Raw genomic sequence first — 12,999 nt, 5'->3', positions numbered from 1 at the left:
ACAATGTTTACTAGACACTCCCACCAAACAACACTAGGGGTCACACCCCAGATGTCTAAGCCACTGGTTCTCAATCCTGGTCCCGGGGACCCAAAGGGGCGTAAAGCAATATGCCCGCATGGCATCTCTCTCTCTAGTACACCCTTGTGACAGAGCTATAAAATAAGTGCACATGTACAAACACACATGGCTGCCACAGGAAACACCCTTAAATCAACAGACTACACCAACAATGAAAAAGACAATGTTTTTCCTCAGTTTTCGTCTTTGCCCTTCAATGCAGCTGCTGTGACCTTTTGGCTGCTTTTCACACGTTTAAAGACCATGTTGGAACTGAAGGTTGGGATTGGCTACTGCAAACATATGCCTTTCCCCCTTCCTCCAACCGCACAACGCTTTTGTTGGAAATGTTGAACTACTAACAGTTTGCTCTACACACTGTGTGGTCAGAGCATACTCTCAGCTACTTGCCAAAGCCTCCCCAGCTTCTCCTTCACCCAAATCCAGATAGCAGATGTTCGGAAAGAGCTGCATAACCTGGACACATACAAATCAGCTGGGATAGACAATCTGGGCCCTCTAAAATTATCTGCCGCCATTGTTGCCACCCCTATTACCAGTCTGTTCAACCTCTCTTTCGTATTGTCCGAGATCCTTAAAGATTGGAAAGCTGCCGCAGTCATCTCCCTCTTCAAAGTGGCTGACACTCTAGAACCAAACTGTTATAGACCTATATCCATCCTGCCCTGCCTTTCTAAAGTCTTCGGAAAGCCAAATTAACAAACAGATCACTGACCATTTTGAATCTCACCGTACCTTCTCTGCTGTGCAATCCGGTTTCTGAGCTGGTCACGGGTGCACCTCAGCCACGCTCAATGTACTAAACGATATCATAACTGCCATCGATAAAAGACAGTACTGTGCAGCCGTCTTCATCGACCTGGCCAAGGCTTTCGACTCTGTCAATCACTGTATTCTTATCGGCAGACTCAACAGCCTTGAATTATCAAATGACTGCCTCGCCTGGTTCACTAACTACTTCTCAGATACAGTTCAGTGTGTCAAGTTGGAGGGCCTGTTGTCCGGACTTCTGGCAGTCTCTATGGGGTACCACAGGGTTCAATTCCCGGGCCTAATCTTTTCTCTGTATATATCAACGATGTCGCTCTTGCTGCGGTTGATTCCCTGATCCACCTCTACGCAGACGACACCATTCTGTATACATCTGGCCCTTCTTTGGACACTGTTAACAAACCTCCAGACGAGCTTCAATGCCATACAACACTCCTTCTGTGGCCTCCAACTGCTCTTAAACGCTAGTCAAAATAAATGCATTCTTTTCAACTGTTCGCTGCCCGCATCCGCCCGCCCGTCTAGCATCACTACTCTGGACGGTTCTGACTTAGAATATGTGGACAACTACAAATACCTAGGTGTCTGGCTAGACTGTAAACTCTCCTTCCAGACTCATATTAAACATCTCCAATCCAAAATAAAAATCTGGAATTGGCGTCCTATTTCGCAACAAAGCCTCCTTTACTCACGCTGCCAAACATACCCTCGTAAAACTGACTATCCTACCAATCCTCGACTTTGGCGATGTCATTTACAAAATAGCCTCCAACACTCTACTTAGCAAACTGGATGCAGTCTATCACAGTGCCATCCGATTTGTCACCAAAGCCCCATATACCACCCACCACTGCGACCTGTATGCTCTCGTCGGCTGGCCCTCGCTACATATTCGTCGCCAGACCCACTGGCTCCACGCGCTCCAGCAGGTATATCTCACTGGTCATCCCCAAAGCCAACACCTCCTTTGGCCACCTTTCCTTCCAGTGCTCTGCTGCCAATGACTGGAACGAATTGAAAAGAAAATAGCTGAAGTTGGGGACTTATATTACCCATCACTAACTTCAAGCATCAGCTATCTGAGCAGCTAACCGATCGCTGCAGATGTACACAGCCCATCTGTAAATAGCCCATCCAATCTACCTACCTCATCCCCATTTTATTTACTTTTTTGCACACCAGTATTTCTACTTGCACATCATCATCTGCACGTCTATCACTCCAGTGTTAATTTGCTCAATTGCAATTACTCCGCTACTATGGCCTACTTATTGCCTTACCTCCTCATGCCATTTGCACACACTGTATATAGACTTTTTCTATTGTGTTATTGACTGTACCTTTGTTTATTCCATGTGTAACTCTGTGTTGTTGTTTGTGTCGCACTGCTTTGCCATATCTTGGCCAAGTCGCATTTGTAAATGAGAACTTGTTCTCGACTGGCCTACCTGGTTAAATAAAGGTGAAATAAAATAGACAAAAATAAAAGAATTAACAATACACCTGCCATAGTGGCTTCATGCCTTCTCCAAACCCTCTCAGTTTATCATCATGTAGCATGTACATCTTCCTCTGGCCCTTATGCTGGGGACCATTCTGGAGAGAGTATGGTTCTTGGTCTTGGATTGAGTGTGTGTCCCTTAAATGTAACCTGACAGTTCCCATGCTAGTCAATTCTCTCTCTCTCATACAACTGTTCCCAAATCAGATTCCTAAGCCTGCCAAGTTGATTGGTCTACCATCCCCTGCGATTAGGCCTATCCCTGGGTCAGTATTCAGTTCTACAGGGGAAGGGAGGAAGAAGGGTTGATATTACTGCCGCTGGCTAGCGGCGTTTCCCCCAATGTGCTCGGGGCCATCTGTGCGCGAGCGTGTGTGCCTAATGTTGCACACAGCATGGCAGAGATAAGAACCACCGCTCCGGTCACATCAAAGGATGTCAAGTGGCGAAGGAGTTCATCAGGGTAAGTCATAGTCACTACCCGGCTGGCAAGGCTGCTGCAACCCGACTCCCTCTGGATGGTCAAAACTAGTTGGTACCAAACTGCCAACTGAGAGAAAGAAGCCACTGCACTGATCTACTTGTCATCATGCCACCTGGATAAGCTAGTAGATAAAAGAAGTGATGATTAGATGAGAAGCCAGTTAACAAGAGTATTTTGCTCAGTCTCTCCGTCCCCCTCTTCCTCCCACTGGCTGGCACACTGTCCATATAGTTTATGAAACCTCTATTGAGTCTCTCCCAAGTCTCATGTTCTCAAACAGTCATCTCCTTCCTTCCTGCATTCCCTCTGTTTCTATTCCCCCCCACTCCTCCTCCTGCTGCTTCCCTGGAAGTGCTGGTTGCCATGTGAACAGGTGCTGTGCTGGAGAGCCTCTTTTCCACGCCGGGCCCACAGATAGACAGGCTCCAACCCACTCTCACACACATCCAAGCACACACTCTTATGCAATCACATCAATGCACACATCCATCCAAGTGAAAAAGTACAGAAATGCAAACGCATGCATCCAAGCGCACACACATGCACACGCAAAAATAACAGAGATTCAAACACACACACACAGTAAGTAAGGCAAGTCAATCATCCCTGGGGGGCCCCATCGTGCTCTACTCTCCTCAGTGGTCAAGGTGCGTGGGCTTGATAGGAGAGTGCAGGCATGTAGAGAGCAAGGAGGCAGGGGAGAGTCCGCCGTCCCTCCTCTCCTTATGTAAAAGCATCCAAAAGGAGTGGGCACTAGGCAGCCTCATCTCTTTTAATCCCACTTTCTTTCCATAAAAGAATCATCAGAATCCCTCCCACACAGCCCAACGCAAATCACATTTTCTCTCTGCACTCTGTCCCTTTTCCTCCCGCTCCCTTTCGTTCCACAAGACTTTTCAGCTGCGTGGCTCAGAGTCTCAGAGCTGCCGCCTAAGGAGTGTATCGCTGGATGTGGAATGCAAAGCAATGAGAGCGTCAAGCACAGCCAAAGTCTAGTTTATAACATCCCGCTTGGCTTTGTGAATAACTGATGTGGAGCTTGATACGAGACATGTTCCCCCCTCTGCATTGCAAGTGTTTCAAAAGCCAACATCAAACCCCCAAGTCCTCGTCACTCTGCAAGACAAACCAGCCATGTACTGTTCTGCACTGTAAGCAACTGCTGCAGCATCTCCAGTGCCCTGACACCCTCGTCTGTATCGACCATAGCTATTTTAACCCATTATTGTACCCATGGGTGACTGGTCTAAACCTCTACGACTTGTTTAGTTCCGTGCTTTTACATGTAATACTATTGTATACTAAGAATGTGTACTGTCCAAATACACAGGGTGGGGAGGGGCAAATGACCCTCTTTGTTATTATGATGCTGGTCTTATCCATCTGTTTTCATTTGGACTATTTATCAGACAATAACAGTGGGAATGGACTGTAGACGTGTGGTTTCCTAAGTTGTATCACACATTACGAGTCAGACATGGCTTCATTAACAGACTGTTTTCATCTTTACTTCCACTGTAACCCTGCGAGACATGTACACCGCTAAAAATGGCCTAACCCTTGCCTCAACACGCATGGTCCTAGAACCAATAGCGTGGGTGGACGAGAAATGAAACCACAAGGTAAACAGGGTTACATAAGAGCGTTGCCGTTGACCTCGAAAAGGACGGGACTTTTTAGGGGCTGTCAAAATGCTTATAATCTGTTCTTTACCTGCGGCACTGTGTCTCTCTCTCTCTCACACACACACACACACACACACACGCAGAGGGCAGTGACTCAGAGGGTTTATGGTGTTCATCTGGAGGGCCACTCAGCCAACACTGATCTGGGACTGCTGATATGGACAGCCTGGTGCATAGTATCTCAGTGAGAGCACTGTGGTAAAATGTTATACGGTGTGGTGTACTCAAGTCTGTCAGGTAGAATGTCATATAGGAGTGTGTGAGACAGGGGGTCATAAGGTCGGGGAGCATGCAGTGTTCAAGTCGTAGTGGACCTTGTTGACATTGTTTCAACATAAACACATTTGCATCCAACAGACACACACACACACACACACACTTCCTAATTAGAAATATTTTGACTATAAAGGCAGGATCAAGATCCAACCTAGATCCATAATCCAAAGATTAATTTCTGCTCCACATGAAAGGGTGGGCAGGTCCGCTTTTGTTAACCAATCCTGGATTAGCCACGCATTTTTGACATATTCTAGAACATCACCATCCAAACAGCAGCGAGCTTGGCCCTCCAAGAAACAGGTTAAACGAGATTAAACATATTTAAACCATCTGGGTTGTAGTTCACTAAGTGTTTATAACACCAACACAGTCCGCCGGAGTGAATTAAGTCAAAGAGCAAAAATGAGTCGGACAAATAAAAGTCAAACAGAATAGTGACCTTTTGGGATGGACCAGATGAACTCTCATGAACCCTTTTCAGCCGTACGCCAACCAACTTCCCAGTGTATTTGTCAAACTAAAAGCATACATAAATCAGGTTTAACATCAACCCATGTATCACTAAAATCTCCCATTTTGATTCATTCGGAATCAGATATACATTCTGGAATCACATCTGCTGTTTAAAACATGACTGTTGGCTGCTATACAGAGCCAATTCCATCTCTAGCACTACGACGCCACTTCTCTCTTCTTAGGAATGATGCAGTGGAGATATGTATTTTCCTGTAAAATGCTGTAGGGGGAAATTGACAGAGAAACAACAGCGCGAGAGAGGGGAATTCAAGCATGCTCAGTTAGTTTAACAGGAACATACAGGATGACCCGGGGAGCAGGTCAGCGAGGTCAAGGGGTCATAGGACAGGAGATACACTGGCTTTGCAATGCATAATGGGGGATGGTTGCCCGCAAGCAGAATAGTTCTAAGATAATTTACTGGAGGTACAATGAACCCTTATGCACTATATGAACCTAGGTAGAGCAGATTCCTCCTGCAACAGAACAACAGGAACTGATGTGGATTATCACTAAAACAGTAGGTCTCAATGTGTCCTCCACACAGTTAATTGCAGGTGTTCATTCTGAGACGTTTCCTGATCATATGCTATTGATCTGTTCATTGTTGCCTGTAATAACGCCTGACCAGCACATCACAGTCGTACTTCATAAATCTGTTGGATTCTCCAGAGAGATCTGTTAATCGTGTTACAGTGTGTGAAACCCACATCATGCACCAACCAACACAACAGATAAACTGAACAGAATTCAAGGATTGGCCGAGAGGAAAATCTGCATGTTACACAGGAAGCCTTGGCAATCTACCTTGGAAAACTCAGTTAAATACTGTTACTGCATGACTTGTTGAGATAAGCAGTGGAGGGAAAAAAACTCACAATGAGATGCATAGTAAAAATGGACATACTGGAGGCTTCGCTCAAAAGGTAGATATTGACAGTGGTGGTGTCATCTAATGCAGTGTATCACTCACCAACCATCCCCCACAGGATAGGAATAAATCACATTATAACCACTAACCTACTTCAATTCAACAGCATCAACAGCTTGGGAATCTTCTCTGGCACCATTCCAAGAACCCATCACCAGCTCCCTCACATACATATGTTTATGGTTGCTATATTACAATGTATACAAATGTGGGCTCCCGCGTTGCTGTAGGTTGCTTTCTAATTGTAATCCGTTACAGTTACCTGTTCAAAATTGTAATCTGTATCCTAAATTTTGGATTACCCAAACTCAGTAACGTAATCTGACTCAGTTTAAGATTACTTTTCCCTTTAGAGGCATTACATGCAAACCTCACTGGCTACATTGCGTGAGCGAGCGTTGCAGAATAAAAATGTACACATACATGTTATTTCATCATTTCACCCACACAGCTCACGTGCGTGAACGAGCGTCTGCGTAGGCAAGCGCTAAAGTAGAATTTGCTTCTATTTGAGACGCTCCACGCAAGGCCCACTCCAGAATAAAACACATTGTATCGTCTGCTCTTTAGCTGCCAACAGAAACATTGTCTTTTAGGATGAGAATCATGACCTCGTTTTTAGAAATAAATAAATAAGTACACAAACTCAGCAGCCAATGTGCGAAGACCATCGCTTTCCTCCATGACTGATAGTGAAGCAGCCAGTTTTCATACGAAAGACATGCTGCTACTGTAAAGGGCAAGTGCAAATGAGCTCAATCAAAATGTTTTTGTTGAATAAGCTGAACCCTAGAGGCTATACGTTAGAATTTGGACGAGTTTCGTTTTTGGTGTGTCACAAATGTAAAGCGTAAATATGATTCATTTGGCGAGGTATTATTTTCTGAGGTGTGAGAAACATCTGGACCATGCCTTTTAATAACATACTTTTATTTTTCTTAATGAGGCCAGACGTTCTTATGTAACCATTGAATCAGATAATATAACAAGGCAATGATGGGACGGAACCACCGCCTAATCACTAATTCTACAGCCTGGAATAGATCACTGACTGAGTATTTGGGGTTTATGTTATTGTTTGGAGAAAAATTAGAAAATGGGCAAAATCGTAGTTATTTTCAATAGCATATGTTGGCCTATAGACTAGGATATAGCCTAAGCAAGGACCAAATTGTAGTTTGGGGTTCCTGGATGGGCTACATTCATTTGACAAGTGAATTGCTTGGCTAATTTGCAAAAGTGAAACGCAAGAACACCATGACTTGGTGTGAAACAGTTGAGGCATTAGTCAAACCACTGAGTGTGATGATTCACAGGCCAATAGGTGGATGCACTGTGTTGTATAAATGCTGTTGACTGACAAGGTCAATTTACCTGTGCAGTTGCCATATCGTTTGCCCGCCACACTGTCCAGGAGCGCCAGCGCCAGGTTGTCCGGTGTGTCCGCAGGCAGCGGGGTCCAGCTCGTGTCCAGACTCGCCTCGGAGCTTTGCTCATCGCTAGACAACGACGGGCTCCTAATGTCCGCAGTGGCCGAGGGCCAGCACGGTGCTTCCTCAGTGTCCGGGCTGAACACCTCCCTGGCCGGACCGCTCTCTGGAGAAGTTTCCCTGAAAAACGGAACTACCCGAGACAGGCTGGCTCGCCGCCGAGAAGTGCCAGTGCCAGTCGCCTTCTCACCAAAGCCACCAGCTCGAGTGAGCGCCGTTGTCTGTTTCTTCAAAAACTTTTCCAGGGGCTTCATTCCCGCAGGCATTTTGATACAATACCGCAATAAGGCTTTTTTCGATGGTGATTGATATTAACTGAATACCTCTGCAGGAACTAACGTTGTGACTACATTATACAAGCATCCATGCGTAATTCTATTGACCGGTCTTCGTAGTAAACTCTTGCATGGCGATAATTAACCCATTTGTCAAATCATGATTTTAAAAGAGCAGTGTAAAAATCAGATTTGTGAAGCAGCAGTCTATCGACATGGGCGAAAGCGTGCTCACACACGACTGCACGTTCTGGTTGAGTAGCTTTTATCGCAAAATATCCCAACCTGCTCCACAACAACCGCTCCCTGGCGTCTCCTCCACCTCTGCAGACGTTTCGGGCGCGTCAAGGAACAGTGTTTGTCAGTTTCAAGCAGCGGCCAAAATACACTGGATGACGAACGCAAGGTGCCGAATAAACACACTCTCAGCAGAGTACAATGAGATAAACCGAAACAAAATAAGGATAACAGCGGGGGTTGGTAAATAGGCGCCCCAGTAGCTTTTTACCACCGACAAAATGCGACGCGTCTATGCCCGCATGAGGTATCTCTTGCTGCTGGCGTCAATGCAATCTACTGCAGCAATATCGCCAGTGGGAATGGCCTCGGCTCCTCCGTATGTGTGGAAGCTTGTTCAGATAAGTAGCAGCCGTTTCCCTCTCCCCTTCTCCGTTTGAATGCAGTTGTTCGAGCTCTGTGTGGACAAACACACACTCCCTCCCTCTCTCTCGTTCACTCAAACTCTTCGCGGGTGTGTGTATGTGCTGAATAAGGGACCGCTGCTATATTAACTGGCCCACTCCCTTCCTTCATCTGCAGTTACCGTCAGTGCTCCTAAGTGCCCGCTGAATGGCAGCTGCTCACCAGGGCCGGCTCTAGGCATAAGCGATATAGGAGGTCGCCTAATGCCACCGGCCGCTAGGGGGACACGACCAACAAAAATAAACGTACATTTTTTGGGGGAGGGGGGTCTTAACTTACTGTTTAGCTTTAGAATAGTAATATACACAAGGGGCAATTTCGAAATGTTGTTGTACATCAGCAGTCTTCCTCTAGTTATGTCAGTCACTGACAATCACTCAAATTAGCCCATGTCAGCTAAAAATGTTTTGATTGATAAGTTAGTTTACACAGCTATCTAAACTTGTAGTAATCATGGCTGAATTACCAACCTGGCACTAAGTGTACTTTCAAGCAGAGAAACAGGTGATACTGTATCAGTTGACAAGTCACATAGAAACGGTGATCTTGTACAATGCCGCATGGAGCAGAAATGGCATACAACAATACCGTGCTACATTTTTACAATAGCTACTTTACAATACCTCTATTTCTGATGATTTGTCCTACGTACTGTATAAGGACAATGGAACTGTAAGATTGACATATTTCTCAACATGCTCACAACCTGCCATTGGATACAAAAAATGTTTTATGGTGCATGTCAAGTTAGTCAAATACTGTATGGAAAATTACACTGAGTGCACAAATCATTAGGAACACCTGCTCTTTCCATGAAATAGACTAACCAGGTGAATCTGGTTGGAAGCTAGGATCCCTCATTGTTGTCACCTGTTAAATACACTATAACTAGTGTAGACAGTTGGGAGGAGACAGGTTAAGGAAGGATTTAAAAAAAATAATTAAGACATGGATTGTGTATGTGTGCCACTCAGAGGGTAAATGGGCAAGAAAATATTGAAGTGCCTTCGAGAGGATATGGTAGTAGGTGCCAGGAGCACACGTCCGAGTGTGTCAAGAAATGCAACGCTGCTGCGATTTTCACGCTCAACATTTTCCCGTGTGTATCAAGAATGGTCCACCACCCAAAGGAATTCCAGCCAACTTGACACAACTGTGGAAAGCATTGGAGTCAACTTGGGCCAGCGTCCCTGTGGAACACTTTCGACACCTTGTAGAGTCCATGCCCCGACAAATTGAGGCTGTTCGGAGGGCAAAAGGGGGTGCACCTCAATATTGGGACGATGTTCCTAATGTTTTGTATACTCGGTGTATGTTTACCATCTTCTATTTGTTCCATTCAGTGCTTAAAAAAAAATATGCTTTGAAATATGTACCTTGTATTTTTTACTGTTGGATTAAATGGTTGTTAAAATAACTAAATGGAGGAGCCCACCTTTTTAGCAAAAAAAAACTATATATTATTGTTATTTTGGCATTAATACGTGTCACATATCAGTTTGCAAACAAAGTCAAAAACAAACATTATCTCTTTTTTGCTTTCTTGAGTAAGGCAGCTCCAACATGCAGGTGTCAGTCTAGCTCAGTGCTTTCTGTGGTGGTGGGGCAGCAAGCTGAAAATACATTGCATAGGGGTTGGTAATGTGCTCTAGTTGCGCCGTGATTGGCTCTGTGTTCTGTCACTCATGGGCCGCAAAATCTACAGGGTGTGCTAGAAAATTCAAGCCCCTTGGGTGCTGCCATAGTTACATTGGAAGTGCCAATCCAAGAAGGCTCAAGGTCATTGGCCACAGATAAAATTATGTCAAATCACATATCTACTGTAGCTTTGATTGGACTGATCATGTCAACATTATACTTTCAAAATCTCAGCCATCAAGTCAACAATCTGCTGGCAAATTATTTTCAATCCTTGTCATATGAAGAGAAATTACAGATAAAATGTATCAGTGCTCATTGGCCATAAACATTGTACAAGTTGGAAATCGCAAATATAACAATGAGTGGTTTGGAAGGAATCAATGGCTAACTGCAAGCGTTGCAAAGCAATCACTAGCCTGCTATTCAGTGGAGTGGATGTGTGGTCCAAATCTGTGTTTATGGGTCTCTTTTCTAAGTTTTAATGGATAAATATTCACATGCCATGAGCCAGAAAAGGTTGAATACATTGGCCATGCTGTCAATCCAGCATGACTTCTGCTGGAAACTCGGGCCTGGAAAATCTCAGACTTCACTGAGTTCAAGACAACTAGGAACTCAAAAAACGAGCTCTGACTTGGAAAATACATTTTGAACAGTCCTCTAACTCGTGAATTCCAACTCTGGAACTCTGGCCTCTTTTTAGAGCTCCGACCTGAAGATCACAGACGTCATGATTCAACCTTGTTTTTTTCCTATTTCCCAGTTGTCTTGAAAGCACCATAAATCCTGAGAATGCCAGACTTTGATGACATAATTTGCCCACGAAGGACCGCTGCCCACCTTCCAGTTCAAGTAAGCACATCACAACAAGATGAGTCCAAAAATGTGTTGTATGCTGCTGCATAAATTATGTACTATGCCAGGGAGATAAATATACTATAGCTAAGAAAGTAAGACTAAGTGTATGTTGTGTAGTAAGCCGTTAGTAGCCCGTGTGCCTTACCCTAATAATTTGGTCCCTTTCCCCCTCATAACTTAGCCTACTGTTTTGACTTGGTGGTGCACATGTAGCCTATAGTCTGTTTTAGAGAAATATTGTAAGAGCTTTCATTGTCTGTTTATATGCCCCCTTTATTTATCATATGGTTCTGACTTGGGTGACTTGGGTGTACAGGGTGACTTGGGTGTACAGGGTAAGAACGGCCCATGTTCTGAATTCTGTCATTGTACATTTCAAAAGCTAGCTAGCTCGCTCGTTAATGTCTTAATCGGAATGACGGATTGCCTCTTATCCGCTCGTCGTCCCTTACGCCATTGTTTGTACATCTCAATTTTCAGTAGAAACCACATTTGTTTAAGCAAGTCTGCCATATCAGCTATGTTTTTAACAGTTTGTGGTCATTGTTTGTCATCGTTATAGTGCAATTAATGTATTGTTTAATGTTGTGTTGTGGGTTTGCTGGCATGCATATAAAACATTTCTGTGGAGTTTGCCCCACCAAGATTGGATGTATGGGTCACTACACTAAATGTTCTGATGGTATTTTACTGACAACTTTGATTTCACATGAACGATGTGTGAAATCCAATGAATGCTCAATCAAAGGTTCGGAACATACGATAGGGTTTAGAGTTTCTACTTAGTTTTGAAAATTCACCACATACTTGTGAAAAAAGCACCAAAAATATATTTTTTAAACAAACATGGCAAAATGTGTAGAATTGAATGGTATTAGCTTTAAAACTGAAAAACCTTCTCCACCCATGGCAAAATGTGTAGAATTGAATGGTATTAGCTTTAAAACTGAAAAACCTTCTCCACCCATGGCAAAATGTGTAGAATTGAATGGTATTAGCTTTAAAACTGAAAAACCTTCTCCACCCATGGCAAAATGTGTAGAATTGAATGGTATTAGCTTTAAAACTGAAAAACCTTCTCCACCCATGGCAAAATGTCTAGAATTGCAGTAAATTATTTCTCTCTGCCGTCAAAAGGGGGGCCACTAAAATGTTTTGCCCATGAGTTGAGGGGGGCCTTCAAATCAAATCTTCCCTAGGGTCCCTAGGGTCAAAAGGCTAGAGCCCTGCTGAAAACACACGTGTGTGGCAGGTTAACCCTTTATACACACCGGTCAAGAACAAGACAGTTATATAAGTCAGTTGTAGAACAAGACAGTTCTATAAGTCAGTTGTAGAACAAGACAGTTCTAGAAGTCAGTTGTAGAACAAGACAGTTCTAGAAGTCAGTTGTAGAACAAGACAGTTCTATAAGTCAGTTGTAGAACAAGACAGTTCTATAAGTCAGTTGTAGAACAAGACAGTTCTAGAAGTCAGTTGTAGAACAAGACAGTTCTAGAAGTCAGTTGTAGAACAAGACAGTTCTATAAGTCAGTTGTAAAACAAGACAGTTCTATAAGTCAGTTGTAGAACAAGACAGTTCTATAAGTCCGTTGTAGAACAAGACAGTTCTATAAGTCAGTTGTAGAACAAGACAGTTCTAGAAGTCAGTTGTAGAACAAGACAGTTCTATAAGTCAGTTGTAAAACAAGACAGTTCTATAAGTCAGTTGTAGAACAAGACAGTTCTATAAGTCAGTTGTAGAACAAGACAGTTCTATAAGTCAGTTGTAAAACAAGACAGTTC

The 12,999-nt window shown here is 43.9% G+C and overlaps 1 protein-coding gene across 2 annotated transcripts in view; it reads right to left on the bottom strand.

Annotated features, from left to right (window-relative positions):
- The window catches only part of LOC110538105 (rap guanine nucleotide exchange factor-like 1), a 31,221-nt gene extending 22,290 nt beyond the window's left edge, over nucleotides 1–8,931 (bottom strand). The window contains exon 1 of one of the 2 annotated variants that reach the window (XM_021624698.2): nucleotides 7,623–8,931. In XM_021624698.2, the coding sequence (XP_021480373.1) occupies nucleotides 7,623–8,004 (382 nt within the window). In that variant the 5' untranslated portion in view covers nucleotides 8,005–8,931. The remainder of the gene's footprint in view (nucleotides 1–7,622) is intronic. The other variant, XM_021624699.2, reaches the window with a different exon arrangement.
- Nucleotides 8,932–12,999: the final 4,068 nt, after the last annotated feature.

This window comes from Oncorhynchus mykiss, chromosome 12 (assembly GCF_013265735.2).
Source record: "Oncorhynchus mykiss isolate Arlee chromosome 12, USDA_OmykA_1.1, whole genome shotgun sequence".
NCBI classification, from domain to species: Eukaryota; Metazoa; Chordata; class Actinopteri; order Salmoniformes; family Salmonidae; genus Oncorhynchus; species Oncorhynchus mykiss.
Note: the sequence above shows the minus strand (reverse complement) of the source record. Positions and strands in the feature narration are given on the sequence as shown.